At 41.4% G+C, this 13,510-nt stretch overlaps 2 protein-coding genes across 8 annotated transcripts in view; one reads left to right on the top strand and one right to left on the bottom strand.

Moving 5' to 3' along the window:
• DNAJC15 (DnaJ heat shock protein family (Hsp40) member C15) overlaps positions 1 to 7,749 on the bottom strand; it is a 76,123-nt gene extending 68,374 nt beyond the window's left edge. Inside the window, exons 1-2 of one of the 2 annotated variants that reach the window (XM_064493130.1) lie at positions 7,618 to 7,749; positions 6,629 to 6,927 (exon numbers count right to left, since the gene is read on the bottom strand). In XM_064493130.1, the coding sequence (XP_064349200.1) occupies positions 6,629 to 6,652 (24 nt within the window). In that variant the 5' untranslated portion in view covers positions 6,653 to 6,927; positions 7,618 to 7,749. Of the gene's footprint in view, positions 1 to 6,628; positions 7,161 to 7,617 lie in introns of those variants that run through there. The other variant, XM_064493131.1, reaches the window with a different exon arrangement.
• Positions 7,750 to 7,764: 15 nt separating this feature from the next.
• The window catches only part of EPSTI1 (epithelial stromal interaction 1), a 78,073-nt gene continuing 72,327 nt past the window's right edge, over positions 7,765 to 13,510 (top strand). For 2 of the 6 annotated variants that reach the window (XM_010980866.3, XM_031466051.2), the window contains exon 1: positions 7,766 to 8,070. In XM_010980866.3, the coding sequence (XP_010979168.3) occupies positions 7,892 to 8,070 (179 nt within the window). In that variant the 5' untranslated portion in view covers positions 7,766 to 7,891. Of the gene's footprint in view, positions 8,071 to 8,249; positions 8,334 to 8,353; positions 8,373 to 13,510 lie in introns of those variants that run through there. The other 4 variants (XM_064493126.1, XM_031466052.2, XM_064493128.1 and 1 more) reach the window with 4 other exon arrangements.

The raw sequence follows: 13,510 nt of genomic DNA, 5'->3' as shown, positions 1-13,510 counted from the left end.
CTATACCCTCCCCCCAACCTTAGATCATTCTGATGTCTTAGCAAAGGAATTAATAGCCACTCTCTCAGCTACCTCTTTAGATGAGGCTTTCATGATGGTGTTCTGATTTGAGCTCTTCAAAAACTCATTTCTTACTACTTGGCCATAAAGAAGAATAAAATATTGCCATTTGCAGCAGCATGGATGGACCTGGAGATCGTCATTCTAAGTGAAGTAAGCCAGAAAGAGAAAGAAAAATACCATAAGATATCACTCGTATGTGGAATCTAATAAAAATACCCAAAAACAAAAACAGAAAGAAAGAGAGAGAGAAAAGAAGGCACTAATGAACTCATCTACGAAACAGAAACAGACTCACAGACATAGTAAACAATCTTATGGTTACCAGGGGAAAGCAGGTGGAAAGAAATAAACTTGGAAGTTTGAGATTTGCAAATGTTAACCACTATATATTTAAAAATAGATAACAAATTTCTTCGGTATAGCACAGTGAACTATATTTAATATCTTGTAATAACCTTTAATGAAAAAGAATATGAAAATGAATATATGTATATATATATATATGACTGGGCCATTGTGCTATACACCAGAAACTGACATATTGTAACTGACTATACTTCAGTAAAAAAGAAAAAAACTCATTTCTTAAATTTAGCTTAGTTTGCCATTTAAGAGAGAATTTCCCAAACCAGCAAGTCCTGACTCCTTTTTAATAATCCTTCATTTAAGTTATCTCTCCCCTCTCATATTTTATTATAAACAGCAAAAATAAATTAGGCAGGATCTTCAGCATTCTGCCTGGTAATCTCCTTGGCAGTTCATTAGGTAAATTTTCTAGTGTCCACATTTTCTGTAGGCAGCAGTGTTGCTAGGCTAGCTACCACGGTGTAACAAAGATCCCTTATTCTCCAGTTCCTGATAACATTTCCCTTCATCTTTCACTGGCAGCCTCCTCAAAGCCTAATAGGCTTACTCTAACAGTCTATTTAATGGTCCTAAACTTGCACTATCTTTTCCCTCAAAGTCCTTCCAGCTCCTGCTCTCTGTTCCAAAGCCAAACCCATGTTATCAATTTTTGTTAAACTGTACCACATTGCCAGGTACTAAAGTCTGTATTAATTCCCACTGCTGCATTACATTTAGTCCGAATTTGGGGTAGGAAGCAAGAATCACTGCAGGCCATCTTGAAATCTGATTACTTAACAATATTTAACACACTACATATATTATTTATTTTGTTAGTTGTCAAGAATGAAAGCTTTATTATGGCAGGGCTTTTTGATGGGTGATGCACTTGTTTATTCCCAGTGCCTGGAACAGTGTCTGGTACATACTAGGTACTCAACAAATAAGTTTTCAATGACTGGATTAAGACTACAATTTTTGGGAGAAAAAAAAAAAGACTAAATTTTTGGTTTGGATCCCATCACTGCCACCAACAAAACAAAACAAGAATAAAAACAAAACAAAACAAAAACCTCCCCCTACGCCCCCCCAAAGCCAAAGGGAACCAAAGGAGGAAAAAAGTTACATCTCTTGTAACTGGGTTTGGCATATAACTAAATTTTGACCAGTGAAATGTCAGCAGAAGTGATAAGTGCAATCTCTAGGTGCATACTTAAAGGGATTGGACTTGTCCTCCAGTTTCGTTTTCTTCCTCATCACTGGCTGGATTATTTATGCAGTAGATGAAGATAAGAGAATCACCCTAGAGAAGGCAGAGCAACACAGTAGAAGCCTGGACCCTTGAAGTCATAGAGTCACTATATAGCCCTGGCTTTGTGCATGTCAGGACTGGCATATAAGAGCAGCTTCTCAGATGTTTAGATCACAATTAATATTGCAGCTAAATCTATAATCTAACCAATACAAGTCACATGAGTGAGGGAGGCTAGATAGAAGTACAATGACACCTGAAAATGGCCTGAGGAAGAAACATAATGGCCTAATACTATTTAGAAGGTGACAATATAGACCCCCTATTATACGATAGTACACTGTAGGAGCTTACGACAGTTTATGAATCTATTGTTGATAGACATATGAGCTGTTTCTAGTTTTACACTCCCATGAATGATGCTCATATGAACATTCTTGTGCATGACTTGGTGAACACATATACAAGTGTGGAATGGCTGGAAAAGAAAATATTCAGCCTCAGGTGATTTTGCCAAATAGTATTCCAAACAGGTTGTACTAATTTACAAGCCCACTAGCAGAACATGAGAATTTTGGTTGTTTCACGTCCTTGCTCACGATAGTTTTTCCTCTTTCATTTTAGCCATTCTGTTGAGTGTGTCTGGAGGTATCTCATTGTAATATTAATTTGTACTTCCCCCATGACAAATGAAGTGGGACTCCTTTTCGTATATTTATTAGACATTTGGATATCTTTTTTCGTTTGTAAAGTGCTTGTTCGAGTATATTGACCAGCTCACTTTATTTTTTGAGTTTAAATAATTTATTGAGTACACTACATTGCATACATGGTACTGAACACTTTGTACTTACCTAATGTATATAACAACACTATTCAGTAGGTCTTATAACTCTCATTCTCATTTTACAGTTGAAGAAACTGAGGCCCTGAGATGTTCAGTAATCCACCCAAAGCCTCTCAGTTGTAAGTGGTAGAGCCAAGATGTAAACACAGACCTATCTGACAGCCTAAAGTTTGAACAGCAAACCCTTGGTAGATACGTTTAAGGCTCACTCTCTCTTTCCTTGGACTTCATGTTACTTCATTATCTTAACCACTTTCAGGGATTGTCTTACTGGTACCTCAAGGAAAGGAGCCACATAGTAGATGGGCTACTGAGGACCACTCAGAAGAGTCCTGAACTCCGACCTGTGCAGTATACCTATGGGGAATCCCAACCCCAAGTCACACAAGTCAAGTCAAATAGGAGAACCTTGGGTTTTATCCATAGAAATAGAAGTCTTGTCAGCTTCCAGAAGGTATTAGGGATGGAACAGTGTCACAAAATGTCTATGAGGTGCTCAGTACCATCCAGTTATGCCAATGGAGTTCCAGCTTCACTGGGGACTATACTTCTGGGCCAGGCATTTATGCGTTGGGAGGTAAAACCATATACTGCTTTATTTCTATTCTGAACGGGATTTCAAGATAAAACACACTAAGGATATAGCTCTGTAATGTTTTAGCAATTGAAAGCCAAGAGCTGCTGGAACTGAAGTTAAGAACTCTTTGAGGACAAATTTAAGTATTATTAGAAAACATATATAAAGCTCTTGCTTCGACACCTCAAAAAATAACTTCCATTTATATGGCATCAAGGTGCAATTTATGAACCACTTTCACATACGTTATCTCACCTGGCCCTCACAAACCCCTAACGGTAGATTGGACAGGTGGTAGTATTACAATTAATAATTCCATCTTACAAATGAAGCATCCAAAGCTCAGAGAGTTTTAGTGTTTGCCTGGGGTCACAAAACTCTTGAATGGCTCTGCCTGGTCTCAAGGTCAGGTCTTTTGTCTTTTTCCTCTGCTCCCCACATTCTCTTACAGACCTGGTGATATTTACAAAGGACTGTGAATGCGCACACAAGAGTTAAAGCATCAGAGCAACTAGGAGTTCCCTAAGAAGGGGCACTTTTGGAAAAGGCACAGTGGCTGGGTGAAAAAAAGACAGTCCTCTGGAGAGTTTCCATTTGATTCATTTATCACAGCTAAAGAAACAGATCAGGGGAATCTCTCTCCCAAGTCACTGACAGAATCTTCAGAAGTTTTTCCAAAGGGGGATTCCTCTCTCCCTGCAGCTGGTAGAGGTCTTGTGACAGCTACTACACAGTGTTAGAACCCAGAGGTGCAAGCAACTACCTATTCCTCAGATTTGAATTTACAAACCAAGAAATTCTGCCAGCTGCCAAAAGATAGGAAACATGGAAAGCACATTTCTACAGCCCTCATTTCCCCAAGTGACAGTGCACATTGTCACCAGCAAAATAGAGGGGACAGGTGTACAGCTTTCCATTCTTAAGCAGAATTCTTTGTGCTACACTATGAAGCTCACTATTTTAACGCTGCTAAAGAAAAGGAATTTGAACCCAAATTAACATGTCTGCTATTCATGAAAATTTGACATGTTGTATAAATTACTGTCATTGTATAGATCATTTGATCATGTAATTATAGAGATGCATATTGGAGCATTAAGGTTTTTATTAATGTCGATTCTGTTAAGTTTAGCAACTTTGACCAAATCGTGTCGGAAAATAATATGCAGCTGCTCATTGGGAAAATTATAGTAATTGAGGTGCATTCCAAATCCTGAATTTTATCAAAAAATATATTTTGTCGCAATCATCTTGCAAAATGTAAAAAGCTAGATTTGGACTCCAGAAGACCTAAATTCAAGTTCTGATTCTGTCACTAATTTGCTACGTGATTTTGACAAGTCACTTTACCGAAGTGTCTGTTTCCTAAAATGAGGTGGTAGTTAGATAATCTGAAACATGGAGCTAGAATAACAAGCAAGGTTCTATCTGTTCCCCTCTGTGGCTCTGGGGTCTGACAGACTGAGTGGCATGTGTTTATCATTCAATAAATATTTCTTACATGAACGTAAGGTAATTTATTACTGCAGCATTCAGTGATTTTGTGGTATACATGTGAAGAAATTTCTAAAGAATATGAAATTGTCATGCTACAAATATACTCACACACACACACACACACACACACACACTTAAAATGAGGTGATGCCAAGTGTTTTACATAGCTCCTTTGTTAGAAAAGAAAAAAAAAAAGTGTTAAAATAACTGCTGTCCTAAATCTATTGGATTAATCTAACTTTCCACTATAGAATCAAATTTAAGGAAGCACGACTTTGTAGAATTTTCAGAAACTATTTTCACTGAGACACTTAATGACAAGTAAAAGCTAAGTCTATGTGTCTCTATTTATATATAATTATCCATGCTAATGAAGAAACAATCCAATGCAACCAATTTAAAAATCAGATACATATTTCCATTTATTTTCTTGGAACATGCTAATGTTATCATTAGACCTAGACCAAAGTGGTGAAGGTTCTTTTTGATGTTATTTTATCTTCTCTCATTGGACTAGCTAAAATTCTTCACTATAGCCCTGAATTACTATTTCCTCAAAATGTCTCATTTTACATTTCCCTTTGCACATCTCTTGGAATCCTCCTCTTTTCACTCAGCTTCCCTCTTCCCCCACCACAATGTCTTTTGCTTAGACTAAACTCCTTTACCTAAAGGAATGAGGAAATGATCATTTCCCAGAGGCAGTTATATTTGAAAAGAAACCATTTCCTAAGCAAATATCTAATTGGCCCTATTTCAGGCAATTTAACAATCTCAGTTGGTTGCAGGTGTTCCCCCGGTCCCTTAAAACATATAGGCGATTGTCTAGTTGAGTGTTGCTTCAAACGTTTTGTAATTCTCTCCTTCCTCTTCCTCTTCTTCTCCTCCATCTCCTTCTATTGGGGGTACTGGGGATTGAACCCAGGACCTCATGCATGCTAAATGTGCACTGTACTACCAAGCTATACACCACCATCCTATCCCCTCCACAAGGGAGATTCTTCAAACTTTCAAAGCTGTGGAATTCCTGATTCAAACAAAATCAGGCAGCAGTCTAGGGTCTAGAAGAGACAGGGCTAAAGTGCTCTGGCTGAAGCAGGGATGGGGATCCGGAAGCTTCCCCAGTTGCCTGCTTCTCTCCACCAGCACAGCTGCAGAGGCACATGCCTCAGAACACCCCTGGTAGGAGGCCAGCCCCTATTCTCATACAAATGCACACGCAGAAGGTCAGAGACAGGGTGAAAGCAAGTAGATGATTCACCCTGGAGCATCCTGAAGAAGCTTGTAGATGTCTATTGCAATAAGAAACAACATTCACATTTTAAAAAACCCTTTGAGAAGGTAGTCAAATGAACTGTGAACAGAGTAAACAATTTAGATTTTGCCTCTTATCTTCTACTTCTATCTCGTGTTTGAAACTTGGCTGTGTTACATGGTTGTGTTGTAAGATAAACATGGTTAATTAGGTATATTCCTGAAATCAACTATTACTCTTACCAGCTCCTTTAATAGAACTGGGTTTCCCCTAATTTGGGTTTTCCCTTTTTCAAACTTTGGATTTAATCCAACCACCTAAACAGTTGCTTTCTCGTCTGAAACAGAAGTTCCTGGAGGGGTTTTCCCAGCAGAAAAGATTTTGAAGATGACCTCCAGAGGGGACCACCCAGACCCACTGTTCACACTTCTCACTCCGCAGGCACCGCCGACGCAACAGTTCGCAAGTCAAACTTCTTTCACCTTCTGCCCAAACCTGTCCATCCTGGTTAATGAGGAATGGTTGGGCCACCTACCCATTTACAAAGCTAAAAACCTCAAAGTTACCGTAAAAACATCAACCATTAAATTACTGGGGCTCCAAACTAGGTGTATTATGTCCTACACCACGTCCTGCCTGCCTTTCATGTTCATTCTTCCATCAGCAGTCAGACAGGTATCTGTCTTTGCCAAGCACCAGTGACACAAGTAAAACAATCCGGCTCCTAAGTGGCTTGCTGACCAGAAGCTGGGGTGCTCCAGCCGCCCTGCCCCACCGGAGTCAGGTACCCACCTTGTCTGTGTAAACCTCTGACATCCCGCCTCCTTCTTCTCAATGAATTCCTTGAATTTTGTTGCTTGCTCTCAAATGTTCCTTTTCTTTGAATTATTCCAAGGGCTAATCCCTAGTTTCCCCGAGCATCCACCAGTCTTACACATCGTCTTGTTCTTTGCCGTATCCCATGGTGGCATTAACGTTTGTTTGCACCTCTAGAATACGGGTGACGTGAGGCGAGAGCCTTCTTTCACCTCTGTGCAGCCAGCATTATGACAGCAGTGGTCAACCCAGCACACAGCAGAGTCATCCGGGACCTTTTAAAAAACATGTATGTCAGGACTCTCCCCGGACCTACAGGTACAGAACCTTGCAAATCCGTGTTTTAAACAGTTCTCACACCATAGTTGAATCATTGCCCAATCTTGCACAGAGCAGGTATTTAATCACTATTTCTTGAATGTCTGATCAATTACTTAACAAGGCTGTATGGAGAATCACTTCTGCCTTTCTCTCAGCCTGCTTTTTCTTTGGCTTTTTAATTTTTTTTGGGGGGGGGAGGTAATTAGGTTCACTTATTTATATATATGTTTTAAATGGAGGTGCTGGGGAATTGAACCCAGGACCTCACGCATGCTAAGTACACACTCTCCACCGCGCTATACTCTCCCCGCCTTCTTTGGCTTTTGATTTCACTTTCCATTTCCTTTAACTTGAAAGCAATTGTCAAAACCAAACAGCAGTCATTCTTGATAAAAGGCAACATTGTGTTTCGATGATTTTAATCGTTGACCTCAACTCTGGCATCTGAAGATTAATACATTGTTCACAGTCTCAGATACCCAGCAGTAACCTCATATTAGGGTGACCTTTTAAACAGCCCGTAGAGTGTCTTTCAGGACTTCAGTCCCCTTGTGGCTACTACTCGCTTGCACGAGGTGTCCGTGTCTGATAGTAGATAACTTTATCATCGTTGAAGGTGGTTGGGAGACCTCCAACCTACTCACCTGGAGGCGGCCGAGCCAGCGCCCCTCAACATCCCGGGAGGCGCGCGGCCGGAGCTGTCACCTGCGTTCAGGTCAGAGGTCGCCATAGAGCAGCAGGGCCGGGGAAGTCCCGGGGGGGGGCCGCAGTCTGCAGGCGGTAGCGAGAATCGAAACTCGGCTTTTAAAACCGCGGCCCCCGCCCGTCGGAATCGCATCTCGAGACCCGCGAAGCGTCCCAGCCCCGCCCGCTTCGCTCCCGCAGCAGCAGCGGCCCCGGCCCCGTGGGCTCTGAACCATGTACACCCGCAGTAGGGTGCTGGGCGCCGGGTCCAGAGTCCCTGCCGCCTCCCGCCCGGCGCGGGACCCCTCTGTGCGGAGCAGGGAGCTGGGCCCGCCGGAGGGTCCCAGGCCGGGTTTGGAGGCGACTCCCGAGAGCCCTTCGCTGGAGAGTCCGGAGCGCGCGGCCCCGAGGTTGTGAGTATTTAACCACCTGTTCTGCGAGGCGGGAGCCCAGCCCCCCGGAAGGACTCCTGATCACTGGAGTTTGAAACGCTGGGGCCCAGTCACAGGGCTTCTGAGAAAACGAAGTCTCATTTGCCTGTACAAAAGCAGCCATGAATTACCTTCTAAACTGAGTGTGCCAGTCTAGGGTCCTTTATTGAACATCCGGGCCCCGTTCCTTTCAAGACAACGACTTTCCTGATTCTTGTGACTGGCTCCAGGACTGAAAGACATGGGTGTGTAATAACCGCCTAGACTTCTTACTAATTTTCCAGGTATCTCCAGAACTCATACTCTTAACTAGTAGGAAAATAATTTTTTCCTTCCTGTTTTGAAAAATTGATGCCCTGAATAGTATCTTCACGTCAGCTGCCAGGGTAAGGGTGAAGAGGAAATAGGTTACGGGGTAGAAGGTGCAAATGCTGCCTCTGGGAGCTCACATCCCAACAAAACTCCCTGATAAAGCAGCCTCTTAGGACCAGAGGACTGAGCTAGAGAGGGTGTGAGTGACTGCGGTGTTTCTTGTCGCCAGTGTTAAGTCTACATAGGGACAGCTAGGTAGCACTCATTCTTGGTCTTTGGTTCAGGGACCACAGTTGCTATCCTGGGAACATTTATTATGTGAAGTGTCAGCGATCCTTCCTTTCCCACCAATGGAATGAGTTGCTCAAGCAAAATTAAAATTCTGCAGGATGGTTAGTAAAGACATGACTGCTTTTGAAGTGCTGCATCTGTGAACTGGAACTTTCCCAATGGTTTCATTTTCAGTTCCCCTTTTCTTTTGTTTTCTTTTCTTTTTTTGTTTCCTTTTTCAGTTTTATTAGGTAGAATCCTTTCCACTTTTCATTAACTTCCAGTTACGCGAAAGACAAACCCTGGTTTGCTGGTTACTAAGATATAATATGTAACCTTATGACCAATAAACACATTTTCTTTCATCCTTTAACTTTTGAAAGAATTCATAAGTACCAGGCTTTGAATATTGTTCAGCTTAGGGTTAGCCTTAGATGGGGTGGATGACCCAGGTGAGTTCAATTAGAGATTGCTGCATTTCTCTCCTCAGAATGGGAGGTATCTGGCCACATTAATTTCAAGTAATCTACATCTCTAAAAGCTGTAACATTTGATGTAGCAGAGTTCACTCGATGTATAATTTCATGTTGATGATAACACCCTCCACATGCCTTTTTTCTATTACAAAGCATCTTTTTATATATAGTCATTTAATGGCAAGCTCCTATCATCTCTAACATTAGCAGTTGTATCTGTTTTCTTATTTGATTGTAAATTACCCCAGAATCTTGCTGGGCCAAATTACTCAGAAGGGGATGGTTTTCTAATTAATTACCCAGACCTCAGTATCTGAAGACCTCATTGCATTCTATTTTTTGATTTCTAAGATTTGACAATAGACCATTAGCAAGTTCATGGGAGAGTTCAGTTACGTTTCACAGGACTCATCATTTTCTTGTGAACCAGTTGTAACAAGCAGAATATTATAAGGTACATTTCCATGTAGATATTTAACATGTAAAATCCTGTTTGGACCACTCTGATTTCTTCTTATACCTCCATTAGTTACGTATGTCTACTGTTTATTTTTGCTTGTTTCCTTTAATGGAAGTAGGAAACCAAGGTTGAATGGCAAATAACATCACAGTACAACATTGACAAAAAAGTTATGAATATTTGACTTTTTGGGAGGGAAATTAGAAGCATTTTCTGATTGAAAATTAAGAAAAATTTGGAAGGATAGAGTTATGTGCTTAACAGTGAAACTTGTTCACTTTCAATATGAGCTTATTTATATGATCAAGGGTTGAACTTTGACCCTGGTTTGTAGGGAAGCCCAAGTGTGGGCAAAGAACCATGGGCTTTGATGCCAGGCAGGCTTGAGTTCAAGTTCTGATTTGGCCATTACTTGTTCTCTGAACTTCAGCAAAGGGCTTAGCTATTTTATTCTTCAGTGTCCTCATTACTTAAAATGAGACAATACCAACCTCTCAGGGTCTCTGTGTCTCTGTGTGTGTGGGAGACATGTATGCATAAAACATAACTTCATGCCTGGCAGAAAGCAGATATCCAGTAAATGTTGGGTGCTCATAGCCTTGAATTCATACAACAAATGTTTATTGACCAAGTACTATGCTGTCACCCTGGAGTGTTTGTGCCTTGTAAAAACACACTGATTTAAAACACTGACTTACATATAAATATAAATAAGGAGACTTTAAGGCAACTTGTTAAAATGATTCCTGAGGACCTCTAATTGACTCTAAGGCAAGGCTGAGCTCTTGACTGTATTTGGATTTAAGTAATTACAAGTGTTTACTGATAAATATTGGCTTTCCTAATTATTTTCAGTTGGGGATTTTATGTTGTCCTTAAATACTGTAAGCTAATTATACAGATTTAAAGAGAGGAGAAAGGTCACACAAACTTCTAATCCCAAGTAATCCTTTACGCTCCCCCCAAAATCTAGATAAATGTCAGACTAAGGCATGAGTTTTTCTGGAAGGGATTATCCCCTCACTTTACCCAAGTCTGGGCAGTAGGCTCTTGCCTATGATAGTAACACAGGCAGGGCTCACTGTGTTCAGATACTTGTCTGTAATCATACCTGGAGGTGGTCCTTTAGCTTGATGCCTTTTGAAGGAAATAAAAAGATATTCTGAAAAATGAATCCATAATGTGGAATATTACTGTATAGTTAACTTTAACGTAATTTATGTACAGACTCAGTTCTCCTTAACATATTTGTGGTCAACTCTATAGTGAGAACCATAGAGACAAATCTTAGCAATAACAACAGCAAACACTTATATAGTCTTAGTATGTTAAAGTGAATTAAGGTGAATTACATATGCTAACTCTTTCAATCTGCCCAACAACCCTATAATAAGAGAGGGTCTTTAGCTCTGGATATTTAATTAAAAATATTGGAACAAATAACTGCTCAACAAAAGACAAGCCCTTATGAAGCTTATAGTCTAGTTGATGGGGGCAGACAGTTATCAGATAATTATATTAATGACTCTTTATATGCATTGGCTTTAAAGGAAAGCCAGGGCCTGAGCTAGTCTGGGGAGCAGGAAGAGTTGTGCCCGAGAGGTGATGTTTGAACTGTGATCTCCAGGATAATCAGGAGTTGTCGTAGTTGTTGTTTTTTCCCTGCCCTGACAAATACATTGTTCCAACAGCAATAATCTGTAATTCAGTTCAATTCTGACACTACCCAGAGTTGATGCAGACCCTGCAAGTTAAGGGCTCAGTCCCACAAGTCTGCCTCCACTTTAGAAGTAAGCCACTGGTGGCACCCCAGGCCACCCACAGTTCTGGCTACCAGTTTGGGGGTTCCCACAACCTCCCCCCATGCCCAATTCACGGGAATGACTCACAGAACTCATGGAAATCACTATACATGTGGTTACAGTTTTATTTTGAAGGATACAATGTTGGAACAGCCAAATGGAAGATTTATTTGGAGGGAGGTGTTCCAGAGAACTTCCTTTCTGGGCGGGTCACCCTCCTTGCACCTTGGTGTGTTCACTTATCTGGAAGCACCTAAAAACTTGTGTGAGAATTTTTATTTAGGTTTCAGCACGTAGGCACAATTGATGAAATCACTGGCCACTGGTGATTGAATTCACTCTCCAGCCCCTCCCCTCCCCAGAGGTGGGGGCAAGGTGGACAGGAAAGTTCTAATCACGTGGTTGTTTTTATGGCAAACAGCTTCCGTCCTGAAGCTATCTAGGGCCCCCACCAGGAATCATCCTGATAGCATACACTGACACTGTTTTTACTTGAAATTCCAAGGATTGTAGGGAACTCTGTGCCAGGAGCCAGGGACAAAGATTAAATATTTATACTTTATTATACCACCAGAATTTAAGTAGTCTCTGTGGCGGCCAGAGAAGCTTGCTGTTCAGATCTTCAAAAGAACTGACTGTGCTATACAGTATGATCTTATAGTTTACGTGTTTTACATGTAGTAGGGAACTATATTCAATGTCTTGTAATAGCCTATATTGAAAAAGAATGTGAAAATGAATGTATATATGTAACTGAATCGCTATGCTGTACACCAGAAACTAACACAACATTGTAAATCAACTACACTTTAACTAAAAAATGAAAAATTAAAAAAAATTTTTTTAAATGTGTTGCTGGTGATTAGGTTCTTGTCTCATTGCAGAAAGAATTCAGAGACAGGACACGGAGGTCAAGAAAGTAAAGTGAGGATTTATTAAGCTATAGATAGTGTATTCTCAAGGCGAGAGCAGGCGGGCTCAGGTGAGCAGCTGCTCTGAGTTTCTTTGGCAGGTTGGTTACATAGGGTGTGAAAATGAATGGGTGGAATAGTCATTGGGGAGGGAAGGGTTTGGGATCGTATTCCCTGATTTTCATCCCAGCTCCACCTTCTGAAGGGAAGGAAGGATTTTTGTCCTTATTTAGTTTGGATCAGAAGTGTCGTGGCGTCAGTGCATGATGGGTATCTAATCCGCAAGGCTAGTTTTATTGTAATGGGCATAATGAGCAAAAGGTTACATTTGGACATTGGAGATTCCTGCCTTTTCCCACCTTTCTTTGCCTCCAGGACATTTGTCACCCCAAAATAGGTGATCTCTTATCAGTCCCAAGGTTCCTGCTTTTCTCTGTCTGCCCAAGAACTCCTGTTATTCATAAGATGCATGGTTTCCTGCCATTTGGCCTCTACCCTCCTTTCTCTGCTAATATCCAGCTATCTGCCTGCTCTAACCAAAGAACTTACTGTGGGGCCATGGTCAACTGACAGCGCTAGCTGCCTCTTTTGGAATCCATTACACCCTTTACTCTGAGATCATACTTATTCTGTACTGTTACCAGCCAGCGTCTAAGCATCCCAGGGTACTAATGACAGCCCATTCTTGGCCCATGGAGGACTCCTTTGTTGAGCACCTTTTGCCAGAAGACTCCCCAGTGACCTATCCAAGCTTTTCTCAGAACCGTATACCAGCCTGAGGCTCTTCCTTCTCAATCCTCCTTCCCTCTTTCCTTTCACAGGTATCAGTCCTCTCCTGTTCTCAAGGCTTTCCCTGCCTACTCTTGCTTGTCCCCCTTTTGTCCTTCACAAGCCTTCCTCCTAGTAAATCTCTTGCATGTCTGATCTCATCTTGATGTCTGCTCCTTGGAGGACCCAACCGCCCGACCACAGCAGCTTAGACATGGTGGCTGTTGAAGTGTCCTGGTAAAACCCCCTCCTTTCTCTTACTTCCTCTCTTGGGGTTCAGGGGATGTTCCCTACTTTCCTTACTCTAATTTTAGTGCTTTTCCCAGCTTGTTGTGCTCTGAGGAAGAAAGTACCCTGGGAATCCTTCCCTTCACCCTCAGATTCTCAAGGGACAGTGAAGGGAGGATAAAGAATGGCTTGGTA

The sequence above is a fragment of the Camelus dromedarius genome, chromosome 13, assembly GCF_036321535.1.
Source record: "Camelus dromedarius isolate mCamDro1 chromosome 13, mCamDro1.pat, whole genome shotgun sequence".
In the NCBI taxonomy this organism is placed as follows: domain Eukaryota; kingdom Metazoa; phylum Chordata; class Mammalia; order Artiodactyla; family Camelidae; genus Camelus; species Camelus dromedarius.
The sequence above is the reverse complement of the archived record's forward strand: the minus strand, read 5'-3'. Positions and strand labels throughout refer to the sequence as shown.